Source organism: Sinocyclocheilus rhinocerous, unplaced genomic scaffold (assembly GCF_001515625.1).
Source record: "Sinocyclocheilus rhinocerous isolate Xijiao unplaced genomic scaffold, SAMN03320098_v1.1 scaffold10638, whole genome shotgun sequence".
Classification (NCBI taxonomy): Eukaryota; Metazoa; Chordata; class Actinopteri; order Cypriniformes; family Cyprinidae; genus Sinocyclocheilus; species Sinocyclocheilus rhinocerous.
In genome coordinates this window covers 10,754-31,735 of record NW_015646720.1, presented here as the reverse complement: position 1 = coordinate 31,735, position 20,982 = coordinate 10,754, and the positions used below count along the sequence as shown (strand labels likewise).

Below are 20,982 nucleotides of genomic sequence, written 5' to 3'. Positions count from 1 at the left end.
GAAGTGCGATTGCGTCACAGCGGCGCGACGAAGGCTGTCCCAAACTGAAGTGTGCGGACGCCGAAGTGCGCATTTGAAGTGTGATTGCGTCACAGCGTCACGACGTAAGCTGTCCCAATTCAGGATGCACCCTCCGAAGACCGCATTCCAAGGCCAATTGCGTCACCGCGGTGCGACGAAGGCTGACCTATTTCGAAAGCGTCTTTAAATGCACCTTCCCTTTCCCAGGAAAATTAAGTGGACATCTGATGGACACTTCACACCCTACCATATCCCAGAATCACATGTGCGCAGATGACGATGGAATTTATATTCAAAGAACATGGAGGGTCATTGTCTCCTGAAGAAAATGGATGAAATTTGGCTTGGACCCTGATCTTGTTCTTATGTATGTGAAATTTTCCCAAAATAATAATAAAAAGATGTACAAGAGAAGTAAAGTTATTATTATTACTCTCATTGGAATAATAGCCTACATATCAACATTATTTAACTTGAATGTAACATTTGTATTCTTTCTAATCACATTTTTCATATCAACCTAAAAAATCCTCGTGTAGACACAATTACAAAATATTACAATATTTTACATTACAATATAGACTCATTTTCCATTGAGCAAAAAAAATAAATAAATCACAGGAATAATCAATATCCAGATTAAATCTCTCTTAGCTGCATATATCATGTAACATTTTAAATGTAGCCTCTTTTATTTAAACACATTATGGTATTACAGCTGTGAAATTACAAACAAAACAAAAAATACACATTCCGAGACATGAACTGAAATGAATTGTGAATTTTATTAACATTAAATCGTCCTCCTCCCATTTTCACCTCAAAATTTTTGGGAAGCTGTGCCTCCCCTACCGCCCCCGACGAGCCGCCACTGTCCGCTTGTTGTTGAAACATGCTCTCTTGCCCCCTGCGTACCCTCTTGTTAACCTTTGTGGTTGATTACATAGCATCAAACTCATAAGCCTAATTTCACAACTGTTGCTTATTCATCCTAACAAAGCAAGTGTTGCAAGTGCAAGCATCTTTATATCAAGGAATATATAGTATTAACCTAAAAACTAGCAAATAAATTGCTCATGCAACTATGCTCATTCCTAGCACTTGGTGCCATTTGTGTCCCCATGACATAAGCTGTGTCCCAAAGTGAAGTGCACGGACTCCGAAGTGCGCATTTGAAGTGTGATTGCGTCACAGCGTCACGACGTAAGCTGTCCCAATTCAGGATGCACCCTCCGAAGACCGCATTCCAAGGCCAATTGCGTCACCGCGGTGCGACGAAGGCTGACCTATTTCGAAAGCGTCTTTAAATGCACCTTCCCTTTCCCAGGAAAATTAAGTGGACATCTGATGGACACTTCACACCCTACCATATCCCAGAATCACATGTGCGCAGATGACGATGGAATTTATATTCAAAGAACATGGAGGATGACAGTTATGTGGGGGAATTCACATTGAAATGTAAGTATTGTTTTCATTTACTCAAATACCTAGCGAAACAAGTGTTAAAAAAAAAGCCAGGTTTAAAAAAACAAACAAAAAAAGCCCACAAACAATAAGACAACCACTACATAAGGCAATAGTCTTTTTTTGTTGTTGTGTTTTTGTAGTGCTGTCATGTCTACAAATGTTTTAACCAAACATTAGCACTTCAGTACTTTGTATGCATGTCCTGCTGTATCATATTTTCTAATGTTAAGATTGCAAACCATTGAGCTGTACAATGCTCTATTTTTTTATTCACAGTTTTATTTTTGCTAGCCTGTCTACATATGATCACAATGGTCAAGACAATAAACTATATAAAATCGCACCTTTGTAAGATATCAGGCAACATTTGAACTGCTATGTGTGTGTGTGTGTGTGTGTATTTAGTAGTTTTTCATATGTATCATTACATTATTCAAGTAAGCTCCAAGCCAATTCCTGCATTTAAACTTGTAATCCGACAAAGGTGCAGCAAACCAGTGTAATTTACCTGGCCTCGGTTTTGGCTAAGCCTGAGGTACATCACCTGTCTCCTCCATTATGAAGTAAAACATAAAAACAAAAATGAGCAATTCTGGCTCCACCTATCCTGGCAGGATTGTCCTCTCGTCAGCTCTCCTCTCGCACTGTTGCTATGCGACAGAGCGCTAATCGGGAACCTCTGGTGCCGCAATTAGGAAATCCTGCGAAGGCGGAGCGTCCTTCGTGCACTTCGGAGGCGTGGCTTTCGAAGTCCGTGCCCTTCGAAGTGTGTGGACTTAACTTTGGGACACAGCTATACTCAAGGAGATTTGGCTGTAGAGTACGTACTCTTTTAGCGCTCGTTAAGTAAGTACTTTTTGAAATTAAGTACCTGAGTATGCGGTTTCCAACGCAGCCACAGTTTGTCATTGGTCACGTGATTTCTACGTTAACGACACAATTCTCAAATCGAGACTCCATCTGGCAGGCCCATTTATTCCCAATAGTATGTTCCTCCACACTTCTCTTTATTCTCGACACAAGCTCTGATGCCTCGGTTTAAATGTCACATCACTACTCGGCAGGCCTCTACTATTTCTTGGACAAAAGTTTGTCATAAAGGTTGCAGTCATATTCCATCCGCATGATAAAAAGAACTCAGGAATATGGTAAAATGTACTTTGTTTTCTCCAGTGTCCTGATGAGTTTTCACAGATGACCAATATTATGCAAAGTGAAGTCATGATAAGCTAATTGTGTAAATTGCATTTGTTTGTTATATGTATTAATAACATAGCATATATCAGAGAATATGTTTGTTGTCTGTTGTAATGTTTTGAAAAACAAGCTTGGACTTTTTTTTTTTTTTTCAAGAAAAGCGTGTAGTTCATTAAAATCGAGAAAATGTACCAAATATGTTATGCAATCAATAGAGAACACTTCAGTAGTTCTGTCGGTATATGTTTTTGTTAAATGTTTTAGCGGAAATATTTTAAGTGAAATTGCACATTTGATAAATGAAAAGTCTGTTTGGATGGCTCTGTTAAATTGTCATTGACACTGAATGTGCATTAAGTGTAAAAAGAAAAAGACATGCAGCAATGAATAAAAGATACAGAAACAATAATGTATAAAGCAGACTTCATGTTTGGCTATTTACAGAAACGTAAAGCCAGTCCTACATTATATTGTTAACTTTGTGGGGGGGGGGCGGAAGATTAAAAACATGTATGTAGATATCACAGATCATGCATTATTGTATAACACCATTTATGCAAAATTACTTTGTAAATTACACATCATGTCTTACATTTCTACTGAGAGTATAAAAAGGAATGTGTGGCAAGTTCTTTGAGACAAATCATCTGATTTTACAATCAATTGTCGAAAACCCAATATAATGTAAGTAAACAGAGTTAAACATACCAACAAGCATCTGTTGATGGATTTCTGTTCTGTATAGATGGCCATATGTACATGCAACCAAGTATATGTAAAACTCAAATAACATGTTAAAAATGAAATTACATATTACAGAGTACATTAAAAAGACAATGTAACATTAATTGCTGAAAACCTGGTATGTACATTGTACATTGTTACAAAGCAGTACTGAAAATTAAAGCATGTTTTACCTCATAAACTTATGCAGCATTTATCCTTGGACTGAAAATCATGACCTTTAGCGATTATTGGCTGTTTTTTTTAAGTATACATGCTATATGTCACAAGAGAGTGTTCTTCAGTAATCTTTACTTTGGGTTTATTTGCCATGAAAGAACTTTGTGCTGCATAACTCAGAATGTCTTCACCCTACAATAATGAGAAAGAAAAAAAAAAACAAAGATCAGAGAAAAAAAAGTCACATAACATGTCAAATTGAGTCTTAAGAAGACACATCAGCATAATCATTTGCACTTAATAAGACTGACCGTATAATTCTAATGAATAATTATATTATTTGAAATCATAAAACATAATACGTAATCATAAATCATAAAACATAAAATAACTTACTTGACACTCTTGAGATTTGTGGATTGTGGGTGAATAAAAAATGTAATTAAAAAGAAAATAAATAAAATATATCTTTAGTGTCAATTGTTGCATTTTTATAAACAAGTATATAGAAATATGTGATAATATAAATATATTATTAATATACAGTATGTGTACCAAAATTAAACCTTACTTTTATTTGGATCCTGACATAGTTTTATGGCCAGAAAAACAGCTAAAGTCAAAAATATGATGTTTAAAACTCCAAGAACAAGCAGGGTTGGATTCACATCGACACTCTCTGAAATGACCAAAAATATGAGACATAATTCAGGGTGCTAATAGTAGATCAGTTCCTTGGTATTATTTCCCCTGATATTTGAACCAAATATTCCACCTGAGTGAAAACATCAAATATTTATCCAAAAACCTTACCTCTAAAATTTAGTTCAGTTCCTTTTCCAAACAGTATCTCTCCACACGCGGCCACAGCACAGTAGTAAATCCCAGCATCAGAGTGACTGATGTTGCTCTTGAAGAGATTGTAGACACAGCTCTGCGTTTGAGACTCAGTGCTGTTCTCACACTGACCATTTCTCTCCCCTTTTGTGTAAAGTATCCCTTGAGATTCTCCCAAGCTTTGCCTGAACCAGTAGACACTGTGCTCTCCTGCACAGCTCTCAGTGAAGATGCTGCACTGCAAACTCACAGAATCCCCTGGATGAAGCGTGTCTGTCGAAGACTGCTGAAGAGTTATGTGTCTGTCCACAGCTGCATCTTGAAAGGCGACATACAGTGGGTACGGAAAGTATTCAGACCCCCTTAAATTTTTCACTCTTTGTTATATTGCAGCCATTTGCTAAATTTAAGTTAGTTAATTTTTTTTCCTCATTAATGTACACACAGCACCCCACATATGATCAACAATGGTCAAGACAATAAACAATATAAAATCACACCTTTGTAAGATAACAGGCAGCATTTGAACTGCTATGTGTGTGTGTGTGTGTATTTTGTAGTTTTTCATATATATCATTACATTATTCAAGTAAGCTCCAAGCCAATTCCTGCATTTAAACTTGTAATCCGACAAAGGTCGCAGCAAACCATGTATGTAGATATCACAGATCATGCATTATTGTATAACACCATTTATGCAAAATTACTTTGTAAATTACACATCATGTCTTACATTTCTACTGAGAGTATAAAATGGAATGTGTTGCAAGTTCTTTGAGACAAATCATCTGATTTTACAATCAACTGTCGAAAACCCAATATAATGTAAGTAAACAGAGTTAAACATACCAACAAGCATCTGTTGATGGATTTCTGTTCTGTATAGATGGCCATATGTACATGCAACCAAGTATATGTAAAACTCAAATAACATGTTAAAAATGAAATTACATATTACAGAGTACATTAAAAAGACAATGTAACATTAATTGCTGAAAACCTGGTATGTACATTGTACATTGTTACAAAGCAGTACTGAAAATTAAAGCATGTTTTACCTCATAAACTTATGCAGCATTTATCCTTGGACTGAAAATCATGACCTTTAGCGATTATTGGCTGTTTTTTTTAAGTATACATGCTATATGTCACAAGAGAGTGTTCTTCAGTAATCTTTACTTTGGGTTTATTTGCCATGAAAGAACTTTGTGCTGCATAACTCAGAATGTCTTCACCCTACAATAATGAGAGAAAAAAAAAAAAGATCAGAGAAAAAAAATGTCACATAAAATGTAAAATTGAGTCTTAAGAAGACACATCAGCATGATCATTTGCACTTAAGACTGACCGTATAATTCCAATGAATAATTATATGATTTGAAATCATAAAACATGATGCATAATCATAAATCATAAAACATAAAATAACTTACTTGACACTCTTGAGATTTGTGGATTATGGGTGAATAAAAAAATGTAATTAAAAAGAAAAGAAATAAAATATAATATAATATCTTTAGTGTCAATTGTTGCATTTTTGTAAACAAGTATATAGAAATATGTGATAATATAAATATATTATTAATATACAGTATGTGTGCCAAAATTAAACCTTATTTGGATCCTGACATAGTTTTATGGCCAGAAAAACAGCTAAAATCAAAAATATGATGTTTAAAACTCCAAGAACAAGCAGGGTTGGATTCACATCGACACTCTCTGAAATGACCAAAAATTTGAGACATAATTCAGGGTGATAATAGTAGATCAGTTCCTTGGTATTATTTCCCCTGATATTTGAACCAAATATTCCATCTGAGTGAAAACATCAAATATTTATCCAAAAACCTTACCTCTAAAATTTAGTTTAGTTCCTTTTCCAAACAGTATCTCTCCACACGCGGCCACAGCACAGTTTGTCGTTTGCAGAAGCTTTGAAAAGGTGCAAGTGAGGTTCACATCTTCTCCGGCTTGACCTATTTTTACATTATCCTCCTGAACAACATCTGCATCAGAGGAGCAGACTGCAAAATGAAGAAGGTACATTTAGTGTTATATAGTGATCAAAGTTCTGTTGAATTGGAAAAAAAAAAGATTCAAATATGTTTACCTATTGTTGAGGAGAACAAAATAATTAAATATATCATGATAACTGATGTTCCAAAGATTATTCTCATGTTTTAAATTCACTGAAGAAAACAACAACAAAAAAGAATTAGCCCAAAAACAAATCTTTCACACCAGATAAGTAATAGAGGTGGATCAATAAACTGTCTATACCATGTTTCCTTCAATCTCCGCTTCAGACAAATGAAAGACACACACACTTCTATCTTATTTATTCAGTGCTCTAAGAGTTGATTGGTCACTTGAGAAAGGGTTTGCACTGAGCTGAAACCACTCTGTGACAGCAGCCAATCAGCTCATGTCATGGTGGAGTTTGCAATGATACAATTTTTTATTTTTTTTGTTATGTTTAAAAAGTCTATATCAGCAGATTTACTGAAAATCACAGACAAAGGCTTCAAGACTATCAATAATAATATTTATTTATTCATTTATTTTTTTACAAAGTCTGCTTTTTAAAGTTAAGGGAATATGACATTGCTGTTGTAGTTACATATTAATGTTGGCAGATGGGTCAGATCTGAGTGTTAGTGAGTGTCACTGTGTAGTTTCCACTTTCTGTTTTCACACCTCTTGCTGCATCAAAACCACAACATGTTAAAAAACCAGCTATCCTTTCATTAAAAAAAATAAAAATTTTATTTACTGTAGACTGACAGCAATTAATTCTCTCTGCTCCCTGTCGTCTGATAAACTACATATATTAAAACTACAGGTATACATAACAAAGTTTGGCATCTGTACATATGTATGTGGTTAATGTTTGATTATTTGGTTTGGATCATAAAAACAAAAACAACAAATTAGTCTCTTCTCTGTTCTATGTAATAACAACAACAAAATACAATAATATTGGCATGATGTAGCACAGGGTTCCTCAAATCTTGCCCTAAAGGGCCAATGCGCTGCAGAGTTTAGCTCCAACCCTGATCAAACTATTTTTCAAATGATCATGAAGGCATTGATTAGTATGCTCAGGTGTGTTTGATTAGGGTTAGAGCTAAACTCCAACAGGAAAATGGCTCTCGTGGGCCAGATTTGAGGAACCCTGATGTAGCAGATGATTTCTGTGGGCACGTGGACATGATACATTTTTATACATTTTAAAAATATTATTGAAAATACACATCTCTCTTATCCTCATACATTTCATACATTAATTCATTATCCATGAGAACCAGTGCTGTGTGCTTTTGTTTAGGCCTTAAAGTCATTAAAGTCAGAAGTTTATGGGACCAGGATTTGTAATTTCAGCACCAAGGACAGAGACATAATGAATAATTTTACACTGCAATATGACATGACCTTACAAAATCTTTTATTATTCATATTCATGGAGAAAACACAGGCAGACACAAAGTTTCTGTACAAACATAAGAGAACTGAATTTTGGTTCAGAAGTGCAGCCCTTAATATAAATACATGCAAACTAAACATCATTTGTCAACTCTTCCACAAAGCAGTGAACTAGGGTAGCTATGAAACACATATTTAATGTTTCACAAGCCTTTTATATGCCAATTTTGAAAAAAATATTTTAAAATATATCTCATGTTCAGATAATGCTTACATTTAAGTTGCAAAGGTAATGTTTTGATGAGTGTAGATAATGTATTGATCAGTAAGTCTTTGCTTTCTAACTGATCTAATATGAAGAAATGTTTGAGTTGATTCTTAACCACAAAAGTACACAAGCCATCACAATATTAGAGACACACAACCCAGATACCAGATAAAAGAGATAAAAACACTTTTGCTATATTGTGCTCACAAACAATGTGTTTCTTGCTCACTATTTTATTTTATTCATAAAACAGATGATGACTTTTAGCCTTGTTTATGCCACTATCAAAGCTTAAACCACTCAGACTCTCTCCATATGAGGAGAGGATGTGACTGTTGCTGCCACTGAAGTCAGAAGGCAGAGACGAGTTGCATCATTTCCTTTTGAATGAGAGACAGGAAGAAACTGCTCATTATAGAGTGAAAGGTGTTAGAGTGAATATCAGCGGATACATTTTCAGTTTTTGAAGCAAAGTGTCATAATATTTTAATCTAGAAGTAATTTCATATAAGGATACGGAAAGACATTTAACATTTAGTTTGTGAAAAGATACCTTGAGACCACCAACTCATTTGAGTAAGCACAAACTTAAAAATGCAAAAGTGTGTTTAAGCTGGCAGGTGGTTGCAGTGGTGGAGGCCCCTTCAAGTGTTTTTGCGCTGGAGCCCAAACAACCATAGTTACTGTATGCACCAAAATGCTCTGGGCTTTAAGCTATCGATACCACAAAGCACAGACTCCTCCACAAAGTCAGCATATGTCCATGAAAGAACATGTGACACCAACTAGAGTGTCAGTCAGAAGTGGAAAGACAGAGTAAATAATTTCCTGTCGAGTGAGTGACAGGAAGAAGCTGCTCAGAACAGACTGAGAACTGCTGTGGTGAACATCAGCGGAGAAACATTTAACTTTAGACATGACTGTCAGCGCTGAATACATTTAAATTCTGAAGCATTCTAAATTCTAAACTGAAAATTACTACATATATATAAAGTGAAAATCTTTTATATTAGGGTCTAAAATACTTAAAGTATTTGAAGCATTTTACTTGCAAGAATTTGCCTATTTATTAAATAACCCAGTACACTGAGATGTTTAGTTTGTGTGCTCAGATGTTTTTCAGAAGTCAGAAGTCAGAAAGAGCTTTATTACCAACAATGTTTACACACACAAGGAATTTGACTTAAGAAAGTACAAACATACATGATAGTGCAGACATACATAGGAATTACATAGTAGAGATGAAATATAACACTAATGTAAGAAAACAGAAAATTAAATAATGCATATACAGAGGTAGAAATATATATATATAAAAAACATAATTGTTTAAATGAATGTAAAGATATGTTATTACAGTTATTTACATATGTACAGTTGATGTACTTTACAAATGTACAATTTTCAGATGCTATGTATAAATGTGTCAGTTATGAACGTTCAGGCTGAATACAGTCCGCGGGAAAAAACTGTTCTTGTGCCTGTCTGTTCTGGTGGTCGGCGCTACAAAGGGCAACAGTTCAACATACCTTAAAAACACTCTCTTAAACCTGACAGTAAGTATGTAATTTTAGCATGAAGTTAGGATTTTAAGATTGGGATTTAACATTTTAGCGTAAATGTGGGATTTTCGAATACCTTCAGTTTATTGTAGTACAGGCCTCACAGCCTCATATTTTGGTCTTATGATTTATTTAGACTCCTCCACAAAGTCAGCATATGTCCATGAAAGAACATGTGACACCAACTAGAGTGTCAGTCAGAAGTGGAAAGACAGAGTAAATAATTTCCTGTCGAGTGAGTGACAGGAAGAAGCTGCTCAGAACAGACTGAGAACTGCTGTGGTGAACATCAGCGGAGAAACATTTAACTTTAGACATGACTGTCAGCGCTGAATACATTTAAATTCTGAAGCATTCTAAATTCTAAACTGAAAATTACATGTAAGTTGATACATTATCTATTTTGTTTTTAATTCATGGGTGTAACGGTACACAAACATGACGGTTCGGTATGTAGGCCTACCTCGGTTTTGACGTCACGGTTTCGGTACAGCAGGGGGAAAACGAAACATACATTTTTTTAAATTATTTTTTTTATTATTAAACAGTGGTTTACTGAAAAAAATTGCTCTTTCTTTAAATACATTTCGTTATAATTAAAATGTTCTTAGGGATAAAAATCTATCTTAAACTTAAATTTAATTACTATTTATTTTTAAATATAATAATGAACACTCAACTTAAAAAAAATTATGCAAAACATGTAAATTGCACATAACACAGTTTTTAAATTAACTTTTAAATTATAAATTTTATTTGTTGTTGAAATATAATCATTTACACAGTGCATCTCATAACTCGTTTCATAACAGATTTATTTAAACATTAAATAAGAAGACATCACTAACAGATAAAGTAAAATATAATGATTATGATTACATTTTGGTCTTATGATTTATTTATTTATTTTTTTTGCCACAGGTGTCCACTAGAGGGGCCTCGTGAGACATTTATCAATAATATGAGGCAGCGTAACCTTTTGCAACTCTTTTAAAAACATGATGCGGACTAATACTGTCCCAGATATGATTGAATATTTTTATGCTTATCTATTTTAATCATTACATGTAAGTTGATACTTACATGTTATAACATTTGAGTACTGTGTAACATTTGAGTACCATTTTTAGGGGCTAAAGCTCCCCTAAAAATGGCCTGGCGATTCCCATTTGAAATGCTACGTGACATTTTGTTTACAAGCTGTTTTATTGCAGTCTTTCAGCGGTTGAAATGCTGATTGAGCGATAACATGAGGCGTGAGATGTTCATTCATGTTTATTTCGCGTTAAAACTAGTAAAGAGGAAGGGATGATCGCATTGCCGCTTGAACTGAGGCGTTTATACAGCGATCTCTTGCGCCACATGAAAGAGCGCCAACTAGCATTTAATATTTGAATTTCCTGAAAAAAAAGACATAATTTGAAACATTAGACTTCCAATGAAGTTACGCTCCTGCAGTGGTTAAAACAATGCTGTATTTGTTCGGTACACATGCATACCGAACCGAAAGACCTGTACCGAAAATTTTCGATACGAATACGTGTACCGTTACACCCCTAGTATCACCCTATAGGTCATTAAACATATTTCTGCAACATTCTCTTTAATGTTCATGTGAAAATATTGCTTACACTACATTCTAGATGTAAGAAAAGCATATATCGACTTATAATTAATATAGTTGTCATGAGTAAATGTCATCAGTATGTGTTAGTGCTGTAGTATAGTACAATGTAGTCTAACTACCTTATTCTTATTCTTATTATACCTTATTCTTTATTGTTATTATGCAGTAGTCTGCATAACTAGAAAATAATGCAAACATGGTCATAAATAATTGTCCCATTTCAGTACCATGGACAGGGGTTTCAACTTCTCTAGCTCTTCTCAACCTCAGATTTTTTCAACAAATCAGTCAATCTTAAATTGATATGCTGTATTGATGCAGAAATCCAACAAACAAGGGTCCATGAAGGTTGCTTAAAATGACATGTCAATCAGTTCAGTTTATTTGACAGAATGAATAAACTTACACTGAAAGATTTTTTTGACTAGAAGCAATTTTCACTCAGAAATTGCTAGTAAATTTCACAATTAACATCAAGCAACACACTGAATTAAATGGGGAATTATTATTTTTTAATTTTACAAAACAGTATTTTACTACTATAGTACTCCAGTAATCTTTGTTTTATTTAAAGCGTAATATATATATATATATATATATATATCAATTAAAGCACATTTATTGTAAATAACAGATAAATTATTTTTAGTAAAATGTATACATTTCTCATGTGCATACATTGAATTATCTTGTACATTTTTCTCTCGGTCTTCTAGGGGCGCTGGACTTTTGTTGAAAGCTTAAAGCAGCATAATTCAAAGCATCTCTGTCTTCATCCTACAACAATTATGATACATTCAGTCAAATATATTGACTATAAAGACTAGGCATTTATATTGAATTACATATGGTATAAAAGCACATTAAATATTAAAATGCTTACCATTAAGTGACCAGTCTGAATATTCTGAGTCCCATCTTGAAAAACAATAAGAATTGGAACACATAACTGCACTGTCATTGAAGAATGTTGATTTGCTCACATATTGGAAACATTTTATGCAGTAATTCCTACCTTTTTTTCGCTGCTTGTACAACTGTGTACCCAGAAATATGATCACAATCACTGATAAACAGTTTAAAGTTCCTAAAACCAGGGCAATTATCCATGGTGTCTGAAAACCTTAATTAAAAATTAAAGTAATTAAAAAATTGGCAATAAATCTGTGAGCAGACAGAGAAAATTATGCAACTTAAATGGGCACCTGGTATGTCAGGTTTTCTTGCATCTCCAAACAGTATCTCTCCACATGCGGCCACAGCGCAGTAGTAAATCCCAGCATCAGAGTGACTGAGGTTCCTCTTGGGCAGGCTGTAGATACATTTGTGTGCAGTAGAGTTCACATCAGAGCTCCTCTCACATTGAGCGTTCCTGCGCTCCTGAGTGAATATAATTCCTGGAGGGGATTCTCCAGATTCACGTCTGAACCAGTAGACGTTGTGTTCTCCTGCACAGCTCTGAGTGAGGACAGTGCACTGCAGCGCCACTGCAGAGTCTTCTGGATGCACTGGATCTATCACAGCTCTCTCATGGTCAGAGTGCATGTTCAGCTGTCTGCCTGAAAAGAAAATAAACAACAATGACATGATTGTAATTTGACCAGACACAATGTGCTACAATACATGTACCACAGTAAAATTTAAGAAAACATTCTGCTTACCTTTAACAATGAGATCAGTGCCTTCCCCAAATATGAACTGATATATATATTTAACACAATAGTATGTTGCAGTGTCCGATTCTTTTGCATTTGTGATGCTCAGATTAAAACGGCTGTCATCTTTTTCTACAAAAAAGCGATTATGTTTGTTAAAGTCATTTTCAAACACGGCAGGTAAAGCTTGATATGACGAAGTGATTAAAAGGGGTTTCTCTCCAGCTCTTTGTTTGACCCAAGCAACAGTGGTTCTTGACTCTTTTGGAAAAATACAGGTGAAGTTAACACTGTCTCCAGCTTGAACAATCTTCAGATGATTCTGAGACTCGATGTCTGCATTATCTGAGCTGCCTGGAAAAATTCAAAATGTCATGGATGAGAAAATGTTAGCTTGCAGTAGAATTGCTTCATTATGCAGTGCAGAAACATAACTACTTACATTTAGAAAGGTAAATCAAAAGGATGAAAAAATTATTAATCATTTTTAGGAGATAGTTCTGAGCTGGTTGATTCAGAACCTTTAGGGTAAATCATCTAGAAAAAATAAGAGTGGTAGATCTTTTAAATAAAGAAGAAATGTATAAACACAGGAAACATAAAACACCTTATTTATAGCTCATATCCAAGTTTTTTATTTTATTTTATCGAGTAAAAATGTTTTTAGATGTTACTAATGTTTAGGTTACCTGGCAAGACAAGAGTTTTTCATTGTGTGGATTAGAAACAATTTTAAACATACATTTTAATGCAGGGCCACATGTCATTCATGAATATGTGGTATATATCCAAAAGTTAATAACTAAACAAAATATGAATTCAAATACAGGCTCTGTTTAAAATCTGTACTTACAGACTTCATTAAAGATCAAGGTTGGTTTTCATGTAGAATCTATCACAGGTTTATCTTCCTTCTCAACACAGTCTGAAAGAGAAAGACACACAGAGACTCACCTTTATATGCTGTACCTCCCTTTATGAAAGAAAAGCAGCTTTACATGATTCTATTGGCTGATTCACCATACTGTTCATTTTAATGCCATGTTCACGGTCATAGTAACAGCAAATCTAAAGTTTTCTAGTAGACTGACACATTTGCACCTGAATGCAATATAAATGAAACATCTACTAATAGTACAAATATTTATTGAGACAAATGAATTTATTAACACATCAAAGTAGTTACCGTATGTTGATTTAAACATGTGCATGGCATCTGTTATCACCCCATGCTATTGGAAAGAGATGTTTGTTTGTCGCTTTTCAGCAGAAGAGGCTGTATCTGTATCGAATTCTCTAATTCTATAAGGTGGAATCTTTTTTTTTTTTTTTTTACAGCAGTTGGCTGTGAACACAACTGAAGTGCATGTTTTTCTTCCTTCCTGCTTTCACTCTTTAACCACAGCTAGAGGATCCTGCACCACTATTATACAACAACAGAAATTTATGACAAGAACTGAGGCCGGTACCAGTTTAATACCTTGACCTTGAAACCGTAAAAGTTGTTTGTCTGCGCTTGTTTAGCATCATAATGTTATGCACAGAATTATATTTAATCAAACTAAATGAAGCATTTGGACCATGTGGCCACTTAATTATAAAGCAAATAAAAAGATATAAAAAATGGATGGAATAAATTCTACGTTATTCATTTTTTGGCATTATTATTCTGCCTTTCAATTCATTATTATTAAATATTACTCATATCTGTTAGTTATTCACATCAGGTACGTATTATGACTCACTGTTTATCTGTTTATGTACTGAAGCTTCTTCTAAATAATTACATGTAAAATGTGCTATTTAAAAATAGCTATTTTTGTGGCAATTGTTGAACTTACTGTATAATTAGTGTCAGAAGAAAAAAACAATGCATGTAACGGAAAAGAGCAGTGAAAATCATTTCCGCTCAGAATGGTGTTTGTGGGCTGTGAATGAGTGTGGGAGGTAAAAATAGAGCAGGGTGGCTAAAAGTACTAAAATATATATACTGTAGGTCACATGAGTTGCCTGATAAATAAATCATGTTGATTTATTCACTCATTTATGGACACCCTTATGCTTATGTAATTCAGTAATCCTCCACATTTTGTAAGCAATAAAATTGTTAGTAGTTTACACTTTTAGCATATCAGCCTGGTTCTTGCTGCTGCCGAATGCACAACAGGCCTTACAATTTTAATGCCCTCAGGATAGTTTTACCACATTTTTCCACCAGAGGGAGTTCATCTGCAACCTCTGTCCATCATATAATATTTCTATGTTCTCCTGTATTATTCATTAGTCAACAGGCAAATACAGCAAAATACATAAAGAAAAATTATCGCTATTTAATGAAGAGGTCCAATATAGACCAATTAGAACAAAAACATACTTAAAAAAAAAACATTATTTACTGCAAGAGTAAAATGCACATTAACCATTACCTGCACATAGACAATAATCTCAGTCCTCATCTTTTTTATTTGCAAAAGACTGACAATATTGTTTTTAAAATGGCAGAAGACAATTATAAAACACATAATTGCTTTACTTTATTTAACTACAGTGTGTAAAAAAAAAGGTTATTTTGAATCATGATCTACATGGACATGGGTCAAAGTTCAAGATGAGTTATTAGAACATTATCTATTACTGAATCAATAATTATATTGCACATGGGAAATGCACATGCTTGTGTCACACTCTAAATTCATGAACAGTTTATTAATGGGCTTAGTCATATCTGTGAACAAGCATGTCATCAATTTCTGGATAGATTCAGAATCTAATGAAGTCATGCTACTACATTACAAAAGCAGTATGACTCAAGAATGTTATTTCAGTACCACGGACAGGTATTTAACACAATTTAAGCACATTTAATTAATATAATGTGTCACTTGCACAACCGCTTCTGAAATTTAGACTGTTGCAATAAGACAAAAATGTATGTACCAATATATACCACATTAGTGTGTATACATATGTATATTTATGTATACATATGCAACAATTAAGATAATGGCAAACATCCAATGGTGTTTAAAGCAAACACTGATGCTGTAACTTAAAGCATGGGTTTATGAAATTTATCACAGGTGTTAAATTCTATTATAGGCTAATAAATAAAAATTCAGTTCTACAAAGTAACTGGATTTGTGTCATAATAGTTTACCTCTGAGTGACCAATGCAGTTGTCAGCTGGAAGAACATGTAGTATAAGTATATATATGAATTACATTTTGAGTTAAAAATAAATGAACCTCAACAGATTTTAATTAAATGCATTATTTGATGCAACTTTGTTGATTTATAAATTCATCAATAAATGATAATGATTAAGGCTAACATAGCTGATTAATTGAATACTCACACACTAAATAGTTCACAACTTGTAAAATATGTTGGTCTTGGTTTCTGACTATTTTAACTTCTACATTTTATAGCTTCCAAATAGAGACTTCTGAATTTTAGAACTTTTCAATTTAAGTACAATTTATTGATATATCACATGTGCATATAGTGAATTGTCTTGCGATTTTCTTTCTCTGGGTCTTCTAGAGGTGGAGGGCTTTTGTTGAAGGCTCAAAGCTGCATAATTCAAAGCATCTGCGTCGTCAGCCTGACATAGAACAGTAATTATGAAACATTCAGTCAAATAGATTGCGTAAAAACCATACAATTAAGTGTAATATTTAGATGGGCAGCAGTGATTAAATTAATTGAAAATGTATTTTTATTACATAGAAGAAAAAAGCATTTAGATTACCATAAGCTGACTGTTTTGAGTGTTGTGCATCCCATCTTGAAGAAACAATGTGAATTTGCACATATTACAGTTTCACTGATATTGAACACTGTATTAAAACTTAAAATTGGCATGTTAAAATGAAATAATGCATACCTTTTTGCCGGTACTTGTACAACTGTGCACCCATAATGATAATCACGATCACAGATAAAGTTACTATAATCAATGCTGCTGTAATCCAATGTGTCTGAAAGCATTTGTCTGTAGTAATGCAAATAAACAAAATGTATTTTAAAAAATATATTAGTGCCATCTCAGGAAATTATTTTTATTCAAACTTAAATATGCACCTGGTAAGTCAACTGTTATTGCGTCTCCAAACAGTATCTGTCCACATGCGGCCACAGCGCAGTAGTAAATCCCAACATCAGAGTGACTGAGGTTCCTCTTGGGCAGGCTGTAGATACATTTATGTGCAGTAGAGTTCACATCAGAGCTCCTCTCACATTGAGCGTTCCTGCGCTCCTGAGTGAATATAATTCCTGGAGGAGATTCTCCAGATTCACGTCTGAACCAGTAGACGTTGTGTTCTCCTGCACAGCTCTGAGTGAGGACAGTGCACTGCAGCGCCACTGCAGAGTCTTCTGGATGCACTGGATCTATCACAGCTGTCTGATCATCAGAGTGCATGTTCAGTTGTGCATCTAAAAAGAAAACGGATAAATAATATTCAGTTATTTATTTGATTAAACAGAATATACAACATGCAATTAAGCTTGCTATTGTTCATCTTACCTTTTACAATAAGGTCAGTTCCGTCCCCGATTGTAAACGTAAAAAAATGTTGAATGCAATAGTATGTTGCAGTGTCTGATTCTTCTATGTCTGTGATGCTCAAATTAAAACTGATATCATCTTTTACAATAAAATAGCGATTATGTTGGTCAAAGTCATTTTCAAATGTGCCAGGTAAACCTTGATATGATGAAGCAATTGGAAGGGGTTTCTCTCCAACTCTTTGCTTGACCCAAACAGTGCTGGTTATTTGCTCTCTTGGAAAATTGCATGTGAAGTTAACACTGTCTCCAACTTGAACAATCTTCAGATGATTCTGCGCCACAATGTCTGCATTATCTGAGCTGCCTGAATGAAATCAGTATAATAGGAATTGGTGAGAGAATGCTTAGTTTTGTTTGCTTTTAAGAACAATCATTTAGCAAAGTAAAAACAGGTATGAATTTAGTCTAAGTGTAGCAAAATATAGTTACTTACACTCTGAAATGTTAAGCATTAGGATGAAAAAATGAAGCATATTGTAAAGCTGGCTACAAACAGGTTGAAATGAAAATCTCTACCATGAAAAAGAGAAGGGAGAGAACACATTCAGATGTATAATAATAATAATAATAATAATAAAAGATGATCTTTTATTTTCCTTTATTTTGTCAAATGCAGAGAAAGAAAGCTAATAATAATAATAACAACAACAGAAATGCTAAATTAATTTGACCAAACATCCCAAGGCAGTACTTTACAGGGCACTGTTACCAAACTTCAAAACATGCATTACGGTGGTCCATTACTGTAGTTAATAAGCTTGACATACTAAAAAGTTACTCTAGCAAACTACTACTATTCTCTAACAAACAAATCTCTGTTTTAAAACTGTATACTTACAGGCATCATTAAAGATCATGGGGTTTGGCCATATAACCATCAGACAGGTTTTATGTCCCTCCTTGATAGTGAGACTGAAAGAGAGAAACACAAAGAGGTTTGCCTTTATATAGTCTTACACTTCCCTATATGCTAAAGAACAACAACTTTACATAATTCTATGTGTGTGTGTGTGTACACAAACACCTACATAAAGACGTACTTACATACATAAGTTCATATAAAATTGCCTTGACTGATAAAGACTGTGGTGGCAAGTACCACAAATCACAGAGTCATGTTTAAACAGAAGCATCATTTGTCCATATAAGGAGAAGATCTGATACTAAACAGAGTTCCAGTCAGAGGCCACAGTGTACGACATCATTTCCTGTAGAGTGGCTGACAGGAAGAAGCTGCTCAGAACAGACTGAGAACTGCTGTGGTGAACATCAGCGGAGAAACATTTAACTTTAGCACTGAGATAATCGGAATAAAATAAAACTGTATGAACAGTATATAAAATTGTGTTGTAATTAAGTATTAGAAATACTGGAAATATTAATTTTGATGAATATAAGATGTTTCACCCTTTTTAAGAAATAATTTTCCAAAATACATACAGTGTATATTTACCCAATCCACCTGTAGTATATACACACACACACACACTATATATATATATAGTTACAAATAAGTACACCGAGTGTTTGTTTGCACCTCTGTGCATACTTTTGCAAGCATGATTTGCATACATCAAGGTTTGATCATTTTCCAACCACAGGACTGACCCACTGGCGTGTTTTCACACCCTTCTCTGAATCAAAACCACACACGCACCATTGTCAAAAAAAAAAAAAGAAAGTTGCCTCCATTATGGAAGTCAAAAATAACCCTTCCATGTGTACATTTTTGTCACAACTTACTCCCTAGTTTTAAGTCTAGTGGAAACAGGCAGCAAAATCTTTTTAATGATTCACAAAAGTGACCTGTACTGAAAGGGTTCTTTGACTCATGATTACGTATATAATTATACGTAATAATTAGTGTAAACCAATACTGCAACAATACATATCAGGCTCAACTTTTACACCTTGAGAGCCCACTTCACACCTTAGAGCTAGGGCCGGGCCTGCTGATGCACTTGAGAACATGTGTGACTCTTATACTGCAACCATCCTTCAGATACACATAATAGACCTGGCCAAGTAGACTGACAAAAGGTTATTTCATTTAGAGATATATTTACTAAGACCATACTACATTTAATCCATGACATATATCTGAAAATGTGAATTCAGTGAATCTTTTGCCATTTAGGTTCAAGGGTTTGGCTCAAAATAAACTGAATGCCCCTGAGCAAAAAGTCACACAGTGACAGTCAATGATCTATCCTTTTGAATAAATAAATAAATTGCATAAAAACTATGCTAAGAAAATATAAATAGACCAGAGGTTCTTAAAAGAAACAAATATTGGATTAGTATGATCACAAATTTGATTTGAAACAAAAATGTATAAAATAATTATAATTACATTAATATATGTTACATATTCAAAGATTCAGAAATGTGTATTTAAGGATATTGTAGACTGCCCTTTTATACAAATTTTTATGGCAGTAAGATTCGGTGCATTAATCCTTTTCATTTGCAATAACATGCGGTTGATCAGCAGATGTCCTCGGTGTGCATGTTTCCAATCAGTTTGCAAAGTAAATAATTTTTAATGATTTTGAATAAAAGGCTTTATTTCTCCCATAGCAATGGGCATCTAAAATAATGTCGCAAATGAAAGTAAGCAATAAATTATTATTAAGCAATCAATAATAAGCTTGTTGCTACCAGCATGCCGAGAAACTCATGAAAATAGAAAGAGAGACAGAGAGAGAGAGACATGAACAGGTGACTGAGGGACCTCCTGACCCCCTTTGTGGCCAAAATGGTACAGTCATATATCCATATTTTTCTGGAATTAATCCATTAAGACCTGCTGGTATTGATATAAAAACTAATTAGGACTAATTACACACACACACACACACACACACACACACACATATACTGTATATATAATGATTTATCAATGGTTAATAAATGGAGAGCCAAGCTGAATGAAGGGAAATTATCATACGTAATTTGTAATTTTATGTAATGTAGTTATGCTTATTTAATGAAAAATTATATTCCTGAGTGAAAAAAATTAACTTATTTCTGAATACTTAGAAAAAGTGATATTTGTGATGAGTTTCTGTCTGTTTATTCCAAGCAGCAACCTCCCGCTCTCTCTCGTGAAGCCAAGAAGGAAGTGACTAAAACTGTAATTCGTCAACTGGCCGCTAGAGGCTGGCTGCAAAAGAGAGTCAATCCCATAGACACCCCATGTTAAAATGCCCAACTTTACAGCAGAAAAAAACATGTTTACAGCCTGGTTCAAAAAATGATTTTGGTCTATATAGCTAATTTTGCCCTTCATGACAACTGAGGGGGGCGAATTTTTTTATAACTCATCCGTTTAAATTATATTAAGCCTTAAAGTTCTGCATAATTAAGGGCGTGGCCACTTGAGTGACAGGTGGATTGCCGCTGCTGTCACACCGTCGAGCTAGGTGGGCGTGTCTTCAGCAACCT

General features: G+C 34.3%; 3 protein-coding genes across 3 annotated transcripts; all 3 read right to left on the bottom strand.

Annotated features, from left to right (window-relative positions):
* Positions 1–4,162: 4,162 nt before the first annotated feature.
* LOC107708034 (uncharacterized) lies at positions 4,163–6,575 on the bottom strand (the record flags this gene model as incomplete). The annotated part of the gene is made up of 4 exons (XM_016512186.1): positions 6,539–6,575; positions 6,282–6,452; positions 4,405–4,776; positions 4,163–4,270 (listed from the first exon to the last, which is right to left on the bottom strand). Coding segments are annotated over exons 1-4 (688 nt in total), but the record flags the coding sequence as incomplete, so codon positions are not given.
* Positions 6,576–11,992: 5,417 nt separating this feature from the next.
* Positions 11,993–13,883, bottom strand: LOC107708033 (uncharacterized). Its single transcript, XM_016512185.1, has 7 exons — positions 13,817–13,883; positions 13,406–13,500; positions 12,970–13,317; positions 12,514–12,867; positions 12,324–12,431; positions 12,192–12,226; positions 11,993–12,085 (listed from the first exon to the last, which is right to left on the bottom strand). The coding sequence occupies exons 2-7, from the start codon at positions 13,446–13,448 to the stop codon at positions 11,993–11,995; spliced, it is 981 nt and encodes a 326-aa protein (XP_016367671.1). The 5' UTR covers positions 13,449–13,500; positions 13,817–13,883.
* Positions 13,859–18,438, bottom strand: LOC107708032 (uncharacterized). Its single transcript, XM_016512184.1, has 8 exons — positions 18,374–18,438; positions 17,969–18,047; positions 17,492–17,839; positions 17,047–17,400; positions 16,850–16,957; positions 16,715–16,749; positions 16,457–16,567; positions 13,859–13,888 (listed from the first exon to the last, which is right to left on the bottom strand). Exons 1-8 carry the CDS (start codon positions 18,380–18,382, stop codon positions 13,859–13,861), a joined length of 1,074 nt encoding a protein of 357 aa, XP_016367670.1. The 5' UTR covers positions 18,383–18,438.
* Between the last annotated feature and the right edge of the window lie 2,544 nt (positions 18,439–20,982).